Source organism: Pseudonaja textilis, chromosome 9, assembly GCF_049901715.1.
Source record: "Pseudonaja textilis isolate UNSWEBS1 chromosome 9, rPseTex1.2, whole genome shotgun sequence".
Taxonomy (NCBI): Eukaryota; Metazoa; Chordata; class Lepidosauria; order Squamata; family Elapidae; genus Pseudonaja; species Pseudonaja textilis.
The window spans coordinates 15,306,536-15,323,442 of record NC_141998.1 but is presented as its reverse complement, the minus strand read 5'-3'; the positions used below and the strand labels follow the sequence as shown (position 1 = coordinate 15,323,442).

General features: G+C 40.9%; 1 protein-coding gene across 2 annotated transcripts in view; it reads right to left on the bottom strand.

The window, feature by feature from the left end:
* Positions 1 to 7,638: 7,638 nt before the first annotated feature.
* Positions 7,639 to 16,907, bottom strand: part of ROBO4 (roundabout guidance receptor 4) — a 72,537-nt gene continuing 63,268 nt past the window's right edge. For both annotated transcript variants that reach the window (XM_087939007.1, XM_026718034.2), the window contains exons 18-19: positions 13,120 to 13,526; positions 7,639 to 10,068 (exon numbers count right to left, since the gene is read on the bottom strand). In XM_087939007.1, the coding sequence (XP_087795133.1) occupies positions 9,755 to 10,068; positions 13,120 to 13,526 (721 nt within the window). In that variant the 3' untranslated portion in view covers positions 7,639 to 9,754. The remainder of the gene's footprint in view (positions 10,069 to 13,119; positions 13,527 to 16,907) is intronic.

Sequence of the window (16,907 nt, the reverse complement as noted above, 5' to 3'; positions counted from 1 at the left end):
CTGTTCCCAAAGTTGCAGTCAAATCTCCTGAGCTCATAGATCTTCCTGCCTGCAGATGCTAAACTCATCACAGACCATATGAGGCTTCAGTTCCGAGATGGAAGGGATGTTTATGTAACATGTTGAAGGAAATGGGGCCTCAGCCACACTTAACAAACACAAAAGGTTTGGGTTTCCAGGCTCCCTGCTTAGCAGCTGTCTATGTTTACTTAACCCCTCTTTGACAGGAAACCCACCCCCCCCTGGAGTTCCCTGATTAAAGCAGAAGGGGCCACAAATGTAGCCGAGCCATGTAGGGTGCCTGGTGAAAGGCCACGTAGAGCTTTGCCTCATATGACTTTGAATCTCAACTATACCAGGAAGCAGCTGTTAAAAGCTCCTCTTCCAGTGTTTGCCCAAAGTGCACTTCCTCCTATAAGCAAAGGTAGGAGTAGTTTGGAAAAGTGGAATAAAGCCCAGGAGGGCAACTGGTATAGATACTTGCACTGACTATCTTTCCAAAAGCTTTCATTTCCTGTTTCTAGAAAACGGTTGACCACATCTTGATCCAAATTTACTGAAGTGGTAGGAAGGGATGATGTTAGCCCTATAAGGTAATCAAGGCAAGAAGCGCATCCAGATAAACTGATTTTAAAAGAAAGGAAGGGAAGGAAGAAGGAATGGAAAGGAGGGGAGGGGAGGAGAGGAAAGGAAACTCTTGCTAGTCTTGCTAGATTTTACTCTGCTAGTCTTTGCCAATTCTAGGGGATGGCGCTCATCTCTGTTTCAAGACTGTGAGCCAGCACTATCCAGAGATATTTCCATAGTCATGTGAACAGGATGATGTTGCAAAGTGCTGTTTCCTTACTGCAGAAGTGGTACCTATTTATCTACCCACATTTGCATACTTTGAACTGCTGGGTGGGCAGGAGCTAGGTGAAGACGAATGTTCACCCATCGTACAATGTTCAGGTCTTGAACCTGGGCTGCCAGCCTTCCAGCTGACAAGCCCAGTGTCTTACCTGCTGAGCCATCACACCATCCAATTCTACTCTAGAGCAAGTTTATTTAACAGAGGCTTGCAAGTACACTTTCCCCCACTTTTCCTTTACCCTCCAAGAAACTAGGGAAGCTCTCTTCTGAGATGTTTGCCACACCCACCTTTCTGCTGTAGGGCTAAGCAACCTCTTATCCAACCATTCCCCTGGCTATGGCTCTTCCCCAGCTCTGAAGATTATTCCTACGTATCATTACAGATCGGTTGATTCATGCTTTATCTTAATCTGCTTGATGTAGGAAAGTTTATAATAGCCCCAAATCAGAAGGAATCTGGGAGCATCTTTTCAAATCTGTCCCTTCCAATACAGTTTGTTAATCTGGAAAGGTTCCACCAGATTCCTCTTAACTTTTGATTGAATATGATATCTTGAACAAACTATAGACTGCATTTGAGTACTACCTAAGTATTAGCTTATTTACCTGAGGTTTGTTGTACCCTGTAATTGGCTAGGCTGATATAATGGTGGCTAAATTTTAACCATGCTTTGCACAGTTAGGTAATTAAGGATACAAAAACCAAGCACACAACACAGGAAGCTGCATGTTTCTACAGTAGTTCTCTTCCATTCAGTGGTGGTTCTCTCCCTTATTCCAGCTAGTTAGAGCTCTCTGTAGTTTATCTTTGATTCTCCAGTTTGTGGCCATCAGCAAGATAAGAGAGAGATATATATAATTCTGGTACTTCTGAAAACTTGGTAGGCAAACCTACAGAAAACTAAAACTTTACTCTTTATTCATATAATCATATAATTAGATATTTAGAATAGATTTGACATTTTTGACAAATGTGCTTTGATGGTATTAAAGGTATTGTGTCAAGATGTAAGCTATTCCACGTAAAGCCACCTTTTGCACTTGGCCAGGGCTGATAAACTTGTGGACCATGGGCCGAAAGCATCATGCACTGGCCACGCCCCTGCCCGGTTTGGCAAAGGGGGAAAAAGTCCCGATACGTCATGTGATGCCACCATGACAATGCAAGTTTGACACCCCTGCACTAGATGGTCAGTGTTGATGGGGGTCAATACTGATGATGGTCAGGGTCAATGGCATTGCTCCAGATATTTTCAAATTGTACCCAAAGCACCTGTCCCTATTGGTATTATCTTTGATTTCTTTTGCCACACTCATTCTACTTTTATCTGCTGGTCTTTGAATCTCGACACGGCATCCGTTTTCTGCATTCAGGTTTTTTTAAAAAATTGGCCTCCTGGTCTCCTGCATCCCAGACACCAGCATCAGGAATGTTCTTCCCCAGGAACCCATTACCATTATTTTTTAAAAACAGCAACCAGCACCATTTTTAAGCATGAAATTCCACTCTGAATTGTATCCCATCATTGGTTTGGGCATTCTGGTTGAAAAAAATTTTGGCCTCCCAGCTTCCTGTGTCCCTGACCCCAGCATCAAAAATGTTCTTCCACAAGCACTCCATAGGGACAATTTTTATAAATAGAAGCCAGGACCATAAATTCCACCCTGAATCTTGTCCTTGCATTCATGTGAAAAAGTTCTCCCACTCACATCCCAGATCCCGGCATCAGGAATTTTCTTCACGGTGCACCCAATATGGTCAATTTTTAAAAACGGCAACCAGCACCATTTTTTAAAGCATGAAATTCCTCCTGTGTACCTATGTCCCTGACCCCAGCATCTTCTATTCTGCTGTCTCCAGGCACTAACGTATCTACTATCTAGACTTTTATCTTATCAACAATTGTTAAGTCTGGGGTGTTATCTGGAAGCATTTTAGCTTCTTCATTTTCTATTTATCTATTTTTGTGGTCCCACCAGTTCTTGCTTGCAGGCAAATGGTATTTCTTGCAGATCTTCCAATATGACCTCTTTGCTATTTTTTTTTCAATTTGTGACAACATTTATTATTATTTTTATTAGACATTGTGCAGTGATTTGAGCCCATGGAATATATTACAAGCAATAGCAATAGCAGTTAGATTTATATACCACTTCACAGTGCTTTACAGCTCTCTTTAAGCAGTTTAGAGTCAGCATATTAACCCCAACAATCTAGGTCCTCATTTTACTGACCTTGGAAGGAGGGAAGGCTGAGTCAATCTCAAACCAGTGAGAATCGAACTGCCAAACTGCTGGCAGCTAGCAGTCAGCAGAAGTAGCCTGCATTCTATCCACTGCACCACAGTGGCAAATAAAGCCCTTTTCAGTAAGAGTCCATGTTATTTGTGTGATGTGGTGGCTCAGTGGTTAAGGTGCTGGGCTTGTCAGTTGGAAAACCAGCAGTCCAGGTTCAAGGCCTGAGCACTACATGACAGAGTAAGCTCCCATCCTCGCCAATCTAGCAGTTTAAAAGTGTCATGCCCCTGGTGGAGACTGACTCTGAGGGAGAGGAGGAACAGTTGACAGGGAGTGGAAGTGTGGCTCCAGAGGTTGTGGAGGAGGCTGTGGTAGGGCAGAGGCCAGCTGAGCAGTCAGAGGAGAACCCAGGCCCATCCCCTATCCATCCTAGGGCACGCAGGGAGGAGAGGATAAGGGAGAGATGTGGTCTCCTTGGGAGGAGAGGGCCTTGATCCTCTTCATGGGCTGCAGGTGTGACAACTGAATAAGAATTTGGACCTGCATACTGGCAAACGCTGGAAACAAAGTGTGTAAATATCTCTAGTTTAAAGTCCCTTTCTGAGTTTGGCATCCTTCCCAGTGTGTGTTATCTGTGGACATCCTCCAGCCCTTATCTTGCCTGGTTTTTGTTGCTTTTTTCCTTCTTCATGTAACTGTTTGTGTGGGAGTTTTTTTGTCTTCTGTCAAAGATATTTGGAGCTTGGAAGTGAAGGAATAAAAGGGGCTTCACCTGTTTTCTGTGACTGTGTTTGTTTTGCATCCCATCTTGGGTCATCACAGAAAGCATGCAAATACGAGTAGGTAAATAGGTACCACTTTGGTGAGAAGATAACAGTGCTCCATGGCATTGTACTGGCCACATGACTACAGAAATATCTTCTGACAGTGCTAGCTCAATGGCCTTGAAACAGAGAGCTCATAGAGCTCACTGCCCCATAGAGTCAGCAACGACCAGAAAAATAAAATCCACAGGGATTTACCTTTACATTTTTTACCTTTTACTACATTACTTATCAGACCATTTCTTCCAGGTTGATTGCACCTGACTTATCCATTCTGCTTGGGAAGAGATGCTCCTTCAGGTTAGGCAGTGAAAGGAACGAATACCCATCAGCCCCGTTTTTCTGTTGCTATCCACATTAGCTACTTTAGTCTTCCTAAGGTTAAAGCATGGCATTTCTGACAGACTTGAACATTTTGCTTCCCATCCAAATGGCAGTGGACAAGAAGCAAATTTTACTGATGTTTTGTGAGATTGATGTCATTTATTATTTTTACCATTTGATTTGTGGACCATCTAAAGATGCGTAATTGTGGCGGTGCAGAAATACTGGAAATAAACAAGCAATGAATTCTAATTTCAATGCTTCAGCAATCTGCTCCCTGATGCATGTGTGTAATGCTTGTGTAGCTTATCTTACACACAGGCTTTCTGTTTTATGGAATGATGCCATTTTTAACTTATAGTGATGGATGAGCACTGAAAATGGAGTTATCATGACTTCTACTGGGTTTTTAAAAATAATATTATCCCAACTAGAGCTTTAGCCTGAGTAGTTTGGTGGTATCATGATGACTAAAATGGATGAATGCACAAACTTTCAGAAAGCCAATGAGATGCTGTAGGAGAGGACTGAATGCTAAGAAATCGTGCTGTCACTCCCAAAGATAAAATATATTTACCAAACTTTATGCCCAGTTTTGCCAGTGCTTTGCTGACGTTCCGAAATACCAATTCTAATTAGTTCATCTGAAGAAGCAAAAGCTCATAAAATTATTGTCTCAGCCATAAAATTATCCATCCTTTTAAAACTACCCACAGGCACTTAACTCTCTGACCCCATCAGGGCTGACTGGAATACAAAACTCCCGAGGCCAACTTTCACTCTGACTTAACTTCAAGCCTGGGGAAAGATGAAGGAACAAAGATCTGAAGTTCATCTCAAGATGCTACGAGTGAAAAACCAGGGCAAAAAACAGTGAACACCCTACCACTGCCATTGTTAAGGTTAATAAAGAATTAATATGAGAAGAACTATTTACTGTAAATAATGATATTTACTGTGATTGTGGCACTGTTCAAACAACTATCTATCTTTTACTGCAAGGGTCCCCAACTTCTGGGCCATGGACCAGTACTGGGACCAGGCCACCCACTGGAGATAAGCAGCAGGCAAGTGAGCATGTGCATGCAAGGTATCTAGGTTGTGTGTGCTCTTCTTCCACCCCGCTCTCCCCAAGGTGGAAAAATTATATTCCACAAAACTGGAGCTTGGTTCCCAAAACATTGGGGACCACTGTTTTCCAGTTCCCCCTAGGACTGACATCAGTGGTGTATTAACCATTAAGCAGACTAAACACATGCTTAGGGCACCAGGCCCAAAGGGGGTACCACAAAGTTGAGAAAATGGCTTCATTTGTACAGTATGTACAAAGGAGTGGCGGCACCAAGATTTCTCAGTGCTTAGAGCACCGGTGAGCCTTAATCTGCCACTGACTGACATGCAGAATGACTAACTGCTCAGAAATATCCCTGCCATCAATGTGGCCTGGGATCAGGCTAAAACTATATAAAGTTATGTTTTTATTAAAGTTTTTAATCTTTTAAAATTTAGATTAAGAATTTTCCCTTTTCTAATTCCTGCATTTCTGAGATGAGAAGTGAAAAACTCTACTTATCAAACCAAATCAGTGTTCCTCTGTTATTTATTTCTCTGTTAACCAATCAAATGCTCCAGAAATCTGCAGGTGGGGCGAGGGGGGAAATGGAATAATCTGGAATGGGTATATGAATGAATAAAAGAGCTGGCCAAAATCCGGAACAGGCTAACTACATGGGACAATTCTGCAATTGTCAACAATTATCTTTATATCTCAACTTCCAATACTATGAAATGAAACTAGCAGCTCAGAACTATGACATGTATTATACGTATAATATACATAATGTATATTACAATGTACCTGGAGTTAATCAACTGATGAAAGGAGTTCTAGCTTTAAAGTGAATTTAAAATGCAGATGGCAGGATTGGGCAGAGAGCTTCTTGGATAGTGTAGTTCAGCCAAGCTATGGCTCAAATCAGAGGTGGTATTCAAGCAGGTTCTGACCAGTTCTGGAGAACCAGCAGCGGAAATTTTGAGTAGTTCAGAGAACCAGCAAATATCCACTATCTCTGACTGGAGATTTTGCAGTATCCTTCCACTGCCACGCCCACCAAGCCAAGCCCACATAATCAGTAATTAAAAAGAATTGAACCCCATCATTGGCTCAAATGTTGGCAAACCTACTACGCCTCTGCCAGCAAAAGATAAGGAGACATATGAGAGAATGGCTTATAGGCACTCTAGTCTCATTATAGCTTCCTGCAGGGTAAATGTTCCTGTGAGGATGTGTGGTCATTCCAGCTAATCACCAAACTAGTAAACCAGATGTGATGTAGACTGATTACATCTTCTGTTCACCCTATAAATAATATTATACTAGAACTGTTGGGAGGAGGCTGGTGAAAAGTTTCCAAAACCCTCACTACCATGCAAGGCCTTTGACGTGGAGTCAGTGGGCACCATTCATGGAAGAGGTTGATCCAAAATGTATCCTTCAATACAATCAAGATGACGTACTAAACAGTCCAAAGGAATAAGCTCAATAATTGTGAAGAAAGGAGGACACGTGTCAATCCATGTTGATGAAACTTAACAGGCCAGCAAGAGAATGCATTTACAGGACTCTGATTCCAATAAGGAACGTCAAGGATGCCAATGTAGTGAAAAACTCTGGCTTTTGAACACCTTCAAAAAACACTTATCCCACTATTAGTCATGTCTTGTGCAATGCTATTACTGCTCTCCTAAAGGTTTCTGACCCAGGGTGCACTCCAGGAGACTAACCAAAACAAACTGGACAACATCCAGTCTGTGTAATTGATAAGAGTTGGACGCTTGGGTCCTGGAAATCATCATCATCACATTCACTATTAATGGATTTGGAGATGGGATGGGAGAAATCTAAAAACTTAGAAAACTTTTTTTTTTATTCTAGCTCCCTGGTATAACAGCAGAAGAAATAGTCCTATAACAATTGAAATAATGGATCTGGGAACTTGGCTGAAATGCAGAAAAACATCCCTTTATCTCCAGTAGGGTTATTATAGATTGATCTGGCATTTGTTGATGAATAGGATCTCCTGCTTAGAAATGCATCTTTTCTCAGCTAAGCAAGAATAAAACTTTGCAACCTTGAACATTGAAATGGTTCAGTTCAAGAGGAAGCATCCTTTTGATTGTCATGAAAAGGGTCAGTCTTTAAAAGTTGACAGCATTTTAATTGGTCAATGCTCTTCTGCTCTCAGTATCACCATAGCTTTTTGCTGCAGCATCAGGTTAGGAATAGATGGATCAGACCTTTGAATCATTCTACCTGCGACATCAGAAGATGCATGTTCAAGATTTACAACACAGCTAACGAAAAGAGTGGTTGCTTTAGTATAGAAATGGGAGCAAACACTTTTCAATTTATGTCTCTTTTTACTGGTGGTATCCAACATACATGTCAAGACCAAAATCCAGGATTCACACACACAAAAAAAATTGGGAAAAAGGAAAGTATTGACATCATTATTACCAAATCTTAGAGAATTGTACTCTCAATACATTTGGAGAGGATTGAAAATCCTGGTTTATAATAATTGGAAGAAGCTCACCAAAGATTCAATTGGAGTCTTCCTCAATCCTACATGAACTAACACCTGAACTCTGGATCATTGACACACAGAGTATATGCTTTATCACTGAGCTACCACCCTTCTTGCTCTGATAATAGTATTATTAGAAATGTTCTTTACTAATAACCCAGTCATTTCATTGCATGAACAAACAAGGTTACCTAATGCCTCCTTTTTGAGGGATACTGGGCCTCACAAAGCTGCTTCTGAAATCATGTCTACATTCAAAACAAGGCTGAATTACAGAATTCATTATCACGGGCATTGCCAAATTCATTTCATTTAAGGGCTACCAAAAGTTATTGGACTTAACGGATGCTTACTAACTCAAAAAAAGCAGATCTTAAATCCCATCTATTGGGGAGTAACACAAGAGAAGTGAGCAATTTTCCTCCTGTTGATGCTTGCTAGGCTCTTGAATTGATCTGGCTGGCCTTGTGGGACACAAAATGGTGAATCAAATGGTCTTCGAATGGTCTTTGGCTCTATCCTGGCAGGCAGTGCCTGTGGTTGAGTCATTTGCTCTGGTCTATAAAGCATCCTTCAACTCTATTTTATGGAATGTTAGAATGCAGCTGAAAAGCAGCCATCCTTCTAATGCCAAAGTGATGATCCAAAGTGAGGATGGCAGAGAGCAAAGGCCGGGCTAGATATTTCCATCAGACAAGGCATTCAACTAATTGAATCTCTCTTGCCTGCTCACTGAGGCGCAAAGGTGTGGGAGGTTGAAAGGCCCCCATCAGTCAGTTGCAGCATTGGAAATCAATAGGTCTTTCTTCCCTCCTCCATCTCCATTCGTTATAAACTTGAAGCAGCCGAGAGCTGCAGGTTTGGGATGACATTCATTGAGTCTTTGGTTATTTGGACTCCCAGACACTCACACAAGCAGAAGGGACAAGAAAAGTAAAGTTCCCTCCTTCAAAATCAGATGACTTTGAGCAAAACTACCCAACACAAAAAAACAAAGCCCCCCAGGAATGATAATGAATAAAACATTGTTCAGCGTAACCTATTTCAGTGGGTCCCAAGTGCAACATGGCAGAAGTGGGTCAGGTAAAATGAACCTGTTGCACCTGACCAACCAAACTCATGTGCCTTTTGCAACAGAAGAAATGGTGGGGGGAGTTGACAGGTACAGCAGCTTGCTAAATCACAGCTTGGCATGAGTTTGAAACCTCAGCAGCCATCATCCTTTTAACTGAAAAGGTTTTCAAAGCTTCAAAACCTCCTATGTCCCACTAACCACTTGCAGAACATTTGCTAGGTGCCCCATCCTATAAATAAAGTAGTGACAAAGCAAAAAAAAAATGCAATTCTGCTATTTGTTATCTAGGTATGTTAGAGACCTAAGCACACCCTACTTTGTCTGGATTTAGAATTTCCTTCTCCTGGGCCTCGAGTTTCCTTCCAACTGACCTTGGCCTTAAAGTAATATTTGCCTGGTCAATCCAACTGATATTTCCCCATCTGCAATCTCACCTGGACACCATGTCTTTAGCACCAGTCTGAATGCGAAAGAAAACATGCACCATTTTTAAAGTCCTGGTCCAAATCCAAGTGACGTCAATCCTGAATCAGAGTTGCTTTCTGACCAGTTCCTCAATTTTGAGAGTAGGCAGTACAACTTATTCTTTTCCACTCCAAGAAATGTTACCTGGATTTGCCCAGGGAAGATGGGTGAAAATTGAGTCTGGTTTCTTTTAAAAATCAAATCAAAAAAGGGATGGAAAAAAACATAAGCATTTTCCTCTTCTAAAAAGATGAAATTAGGTGAGTTGTTCATTTCTACAGATGATTAGCAGGGACCACAGCTTTCCTGAATTAGACTCTTAGCACTGAAAAAGAATTCAAAATTCATCAAATTCTAAACACCAAACTCCAAACAAAGCAGGACAGCTACTACTTTAGCATTCCTGGTAGGTGGCCCTCCACCTTGGAGCAACAACACTTGTCATTCGTTCCCTGTTGTATAAAAGTAGGGACCAGCTGGGCTTCTTCTGGTGCAGCTATCCTGCCTTTTCCTGGCATAACAGCAGCCTCCCAGTTCTCAGCTGGTTGCATATACTTAGCTTCCATCTCCTCCACCCAATCAGTGCTCCATTCCCACACAGGAAGGGGCTGTGATCCAAGCTTCTGTTGCACTTCTTCTGAGCTCTTTGTGAGAGCCTGAGGATGCAGGAGGCCATCCAGAGGAGATGCAGGAGGCAAAAAATCTGCAGGAGAGAAGAGAACAGGCACATGTTCACCACCTATGCATCAGAAGAAGTGGAGCTTCCAAGAATCCCAGCATATTGGGAGAACTGTGATGTGAAGCCATGTCATTTGGATTAGGACCGAGAGAGCCAAATCCTCTCTCCGCCATGAAGCTTATGGATTGATTGAGAAGATGCTGCTATCTCTCAGCTCAGGCAGCTTCCCTGGGTTATTGGAAGTGCAAAATTAGTATGTCCACCACCTTGAGCTACTGAAGGACATAAAAGCAACAAATAACTATAATTGCCCATTATAGCTCAGGCAAAGCTTCAACTGTCTGCATAAGTGCACCCAGGGGAAACACATGGTGTGTACAGAAATAGGCACTATTTTGTTTAGCCTTCAACAATCCAGTGACCTCAGGACTTCAAACCCCAGCATTCCCAGCCAGAGAAGCTTTAGAACACTCTAACTAATTTACAAGGTTGACTAGGATTCTTGGACTAATTCCTGGAATGGGGGAAGAGCTAAGTACATGGAATATTTTGGGTGACCACAAATAGTTCCTCTGTTTCTAAGGAGCGTTTCATGCAGAACATACATTTATGCCTGCAAAAAGGCAGAAGAGAAAAACAACAACCACAACTGCAAAGTACCTTGAGTATCTATAATGGATTCCAAATGGATATATGTGTGCATTTCAAGGAAATGATCAACAGGGTAAAATTCAAGTCACAATTAATTTATAGCTAGCAAATTACAGATGCCCAAGGCTTTCAATTCATGCTTCCATTCCGCTGATGGCTACAGCTGAACACCAATTGGATGCCATCATGTATTATTATTATTATTTGTTTCATTTTCCTTTGTTTGCACTGTGTGCAAACATGTGAACCAATCCATTGTTAATATATAGATGGGAAGATAATGGTGCACTTTTCTGCAATTTGCAGCACAGTTCTTGGCCCAGCAGGAAGAAAGCATGCACATTTGTGTTTTCAGGGAAAGGTGATTTTAGGAAAGTTAACTTAATATTTGCCCAGTTATTTCTCAAGTTACAAAGATATGGAGGCAACAAGGCAAAAGAGACTAAAATGGAACCCCTGAAATTGTAATGGATTGAAGAATAGAATGATCTAAAGTCTTCTGGAAATGCAGCTATTTCAGGCGATACTTTGTGTAAAGTGGTGCTAGATAAAGAAGAGACATTCAAAGGCTGAAACCCCTCATTTTCCCCTTGGAAATTTCAAGGTGCCCTGATTCCAAATAAATCCCTTGGTGTTTTGCACTGCAGGGACTGGAAGACAAAATATGGGAATCTGGTTGTGAGATAGAGAGGACTGTAAGGATCAAGCAGCTTAACTCTGGATGACAAAGAGGGATCTGGCTGAGAAACTGACAGAGCTTGGGAAAGCTTCAAAAGAATCAATTAGAGAAGGTGGAAATCTCGTCTTTGCCTTTGAGGGAAGGAACATTGGGGGCAGCCATCTGGCTGTTTTGTTCCAGGACTGCATATTTGTGTCTGGGAGCCTTTTTTGCTCCTTCTTCTCCTTCTCCTTCTTCTGAATTTGCCCCCACAATTTTTTGCTTCCTTGCTTGCACCATCAATTTTGGCATGTTCAGCTCTCTCAAAATGTGTAGAAGGAGAGGGGAAAAAACCCAAAGCAAAACAGCAACAGAGAATTACTGCAGTGATAAATCAAGTTCTGCTTTTCTGGCTGCCTACATGATTATCAGGAACAGACAATGAATGGAAGTGCTCAAACCTGAACAGAATATCTTCTGGTACCATATAAATCAAATATTCTGTCCTTTCTAGAGCACACACACAAACCCACTCTGTGGCTGAATTTCGCTGCCCCACAGACCCTCCTTGAGGATGCCAAGGGAACATATAGCATTTTTCAACTGCCAGGGAGGGAAAAGGCCCTGGTTTTACCTGCAAACATCTTGGCCACTAAATTAACTAACAATGAATGATTTTAAAACAACTGGTAAGGATGTCAATGTTATTGAACTGAGCCGAACTAAAGTGCATTGGAATGTTTTACTTCTCAGCAAGTTGCAAATCTTCAGCTTTTATAGCACAAGAGAAATCATTTGCCTTGCTATATCTGTTCATCATCCAGCCTCAATTATTCATGCTGGGCAGGAAGACAGAAAACTTGTTTTCTACTGGGTTCCTTTATCCTAATATTGGTGTGCCTGACAGATAATGATTCTTCAGAGTTTTAGGCAAGAGATTTTTCTCAGATCCCTCTGGATGCAAATTAAGTGGCCTTCTATCAAGCTTTTCTCGGATTCTACATTCTGCTCTTGTTTTCTAGTACTTTTAACTTCTTTGGGGGGGGGGGAAATGAACGCCATTCAGAAAACTTCTGAAAATGTTTTCTACTGGTTCTCATCCATTAGATGAAAGTGAGCTTGCTTTTGACATTTCTTTCAAAGGAAAAGAGAATGTCGGTGAATTTCTTATGACTGGAATTTGCTATTCTCACATTTAGCAGTAAAATGGACTAGAAATGAAACATTCTGTTTTTCGATGGTTAATTTACCACCCTGGTTTTTTATACCTTCATTTTAAAAAAAAGAAAAAACATTATTATTACTGGCCTTTTCATAGTTTTTTTTTGTTTTGCAGATTTTTTTTTCTGTGTTTGTTTTAGATATAGGAAACTGCAGAGAGTTGGAGGATGGGTAATAGCAAACCACTCTGGAGAAGCATCCTTCCTCATCTCCAACAATAATGTCAGCTTAAGAATATCACCAAGAGAAGTAGAAAAGTAATTCTTAAACCTACTGGAATTAAAATAGGAAACAGAAGTTTGTTTCTTAGGCACACAATTAGCACAGTGTAAAATTAAAAGCTGAAAGCTATGATTAGAGTTTGAACTGGAACCGTGCTTGAAGGCATTCTGGAATCCCAGATGACCAAGGAGGCCTTCTCCATAGACTCACTGTCTTTGCAATGAAGGTATATTTCTCTTGCCCTATAATGGAGCACAGATAACATCCAAACATAGTTTGAGGTTCCATCCTACATGACGAAGGGAAGGACCAGATGCCATTACCTGTCAAAGGTCTGTCAATTTCCTTCTTTGCCAACCCAAAGCAGAAACTGTCCACTGCCACTGCCAGGGCTTGAGCAAAGTTGGCATCCAACAGGAAGGAACCATCTGAAGAGCTGACCAGGCTGCAGCGAGTGCTGGTGCCATTGTCCTCTGAAACAGATCCCCAGCCATTCACCAGGGAGCCTCCTAGGGATGCCTCGTCTTCACTCAGGCTGGATGATGGAGTTTGGCAGGAACTGCGGAAGAATTTGGTGGATGAACAGGGACCTTCCACCATGTTGGGATCCTCATCTTCATCCAGCACATCATTTTCCAGCAGCTCAATGGCCAGAGGACCACAGATATAGCCATAGCTATGAGATGGAAAGAGGATGTGGGAAGTGGTTGAGTCACTGTCATCTGGCTCCCTTGAAAGAGAGAGAGGACCATGCTGGTGTTAGAACCTGAATAATAATGATAATAGTAGTAACAGCTGCAATAGCAATAGCTGTTAGACTTATACACTGCTTCATAATGTTTTACAGCCCTCTCTAACCAGTTTATTTATTTATTTATTGGAATTTGTCAAACATAAATGAGAACAAGAATAAAAGAATAAAAATACAATGACAGGGACGATAGGCACGTTAGTGCACTTAGCATGCCCCCTTTACTGACCACTTAAGCATGAAGTAAGGTCCACGGAAGTCAATTTGTGACCGAAACTGTGAAAATTTGTAGCTGAGACAACTGAATCAGGTAGAGCATCCCAGACTTTGACAATTCTATTACAGAAGTCATATTATTTTCCAGTCAAGTTTAGAATGATTTACATTGAGTTTAAAGCAGTTGTTAGCGCATGTATTATTGCGATTAAAACAAAAAAAAGTCATTTATAGGTAAAACATTACTACATATAATTTTGTATGCAATACCTAGCTCTGACTGCAAGTGACACAGTCCTAAATTATCCAAACCAAGAATTTTGAGCCTAGTAGCATAGGGAATTCTATTGCATATAGTTTATAGAGTCAGCATATTGCCCCAACAATCTGAGTCCTCATTTTAGTGACCTCAGAAGAATGGAAGGCTGAGTCAACCTTGAGCGGTCAGAATCAAACTCTTGGCAGTGAGCAGAGTTAACCTGCAGTACTGCACTCTAACGACTGCTCCACCATGGCAGCTACAACAACTGCTGCAGCTAATGAACAAAGCAAAATCCAAAAATAACTGGAGTGCCTCTTGAACACTATAAGTGACATTGACAAAATCATCATCAGTCAATTACAAAAGGCAGCTTTACTTAGAACAGCTTACATCCTGCCACAATACCTTTGAACACCAATACCAAACAGCAACATTTCCTTTCTTGGGTCCTTGGGGAGAACTCGATAGATGGATAAAAATACCAAATCCAGTCTAAACATCTGGCTGACTGTGTGACAAACCATAATAGCAACAGCTATAACAGCTGCAGTAGCAAATGAACAAAATTAGGACAAACAGTTCAGCATCCGATGAGCAAAGGCACTAAAAGTGTTTTGGCATTGATTACAGTTTCTAAAAATGGCAAATGGGTCGTGATTGGGCCTGCAGCGAATGGTGAGAGGAGAATTGCTAATTTTCATCCTTGCGGCAACCTGAGCTCAAACTTCAATCATTCCATTTTTAATCTGGTCACAAATCAGCATATAAAACAAAAAAACCAATTAATTAGGGTCAAAAGAAAAAAATGCACTGTATTGTAATACCACTGCATCAAGATACATAACATAACATATAACATAACATAACATAGCCTAGCCTAACCTAACCTAACCTAACCTAACCTAACCTAACCTAACCTAACCTAACCTAACATAACATAACAACATAACAACATAACATAACATAAATAAAAGCATCCTGTAAATGCATCAGAAAAACAAAAGCTTCCCTCTATTCAGTCAGAACTGAAGAAACTTCATGGATGAAAAGCGAAACATTTTCAAGGGAAAAAACCAAGACAGTCCAGTTGCCTTCTGGAAAAAGTACCTTTGGGACAACCATGGCCTGGATGAGTGATAATCTCCATAGTCATTTTCAAAGGAGGGTAGCCAAATTAGAGGACAGATTTCAGCCTGGAAATATTATAGTTGTGTGTGTGTCCATGGTGTGTGCCCATATGGCTGCCATATAGTGGTCATCACTGGTAAAAGAGGATTTCTCTATTGTTCCTCTTTCTTACAGCTTTTCCACCACCAGTTCTGATGTTGTCAATCAAAAGGATCTCACACACACACACACACACACACACACACACACCAGTTTCAGATAGGGTAAGGGGTGCAGTAGTGAAGGGAAGCCGATGGAACCATCTCTTCCTTCCCATTTCCTTCCCATTTCATTTCTTCAGTGGTGAAGAAGAAACACACATCACTCCATGTGATGAGTTGTTTGGATTCATTCTGTCATAACTCCAAGGATTAAACAGCAGAAAATAAAAGAAAATCCATTGTGCGCCTGTCTCCCATCAAAATGCCCAGTCATTTTCTCCCATGTAAACCCAGCTGAACTGAATGCATGAGGGGTGTGTGTGTGTGTTGCTTATCTACAAAAATGGAATGAAACAGACAACAGCACATTACAGTGCTTAAAGGTTACTGGCTATCTCTACTCCTATTATTTATACTATCCATACCAAGTCTTTCCACCAACATACATTGCTCAAAACTCATGCCATTAAAAAACTGTTTTCCTACCTTAAGTATTTCATGGATAAAATCTTTTTTCCCCTTTTTGTGATGGATCATGGGAGCAAACTCTCCCAAGTAATGTTGTCCTTAAGTCTTATTGGAAAAATAATGATTTTTATTATATTGTCTGCTTAACTATCTTCATTTTGTTGTTGATTTCTTTACTCGTTATTGGTAGGAGAGGAAATGTAACCTAACTTCTACTAAATATAACTTCTACTAAGCACGCATGGCCTCATAAGCCCATGTTAATTAACTGGAAAATATGTGGACTTCAACTCCCAGAATTCTCCAGCCAGCTGACTAGGGAATTCTGGGAGTTGAAATCCATGCATCTTCTAGTTGACGTGTTTGGAAAACACTGTCTTAAGCAAATGCAAATAGTCCTGTGGTAGAGACTGGCCACAGACCTCAACAGAAATAACGTAGCTGTTTTCTGAAGAAAGGAGAAATGTAGGTGAAACTGCTGGCTCAGCTACAGAGACCCAGAAAGGAAAACCAATATTATAGAGGGCTGTTTTGGCTAGCAACTGTGTGAGTTCTCGTGTCTGGATTCTTCATCAGCTCAGTTAAAATACAAGGTCACTGAAAACGTTAAATTAACAAGATGGATGCCACTTAAACAAGGACACGTTGTTCTTCATTTCTTTATTTAGAAAATGTATGGGACTGCCCTTCTTAAATAAATAACTGGTCATCAAGACAGAAGGAAAAAAAACGGTATGATAAAACTCTATAGAACAAAACAAAAAATGCAATTAAAAGGATGAGCAACATACAACAACAAAGGCCTCGCATAACTAATGAACAAAATAAGAACATACATATTGTATTCCGCTAACATTCTGACCCTAATTTCTGGGATAATCCATGGTTGAATACTTCTCAATATTTCTCTCATTGGAAAAGACCCTGGTGTTGGGAAAGATTGAAGGCAAAAGGGGAAAGGGAGGATGAGATGATTAGAAGATTAGATAGTGCCATTATTAGATATTGTCATCCACACAATGAACTTGAATTTTGACAAACTCCAGGAGACACACAAACCCCACATGCTATGGTTCACAGGGTCAT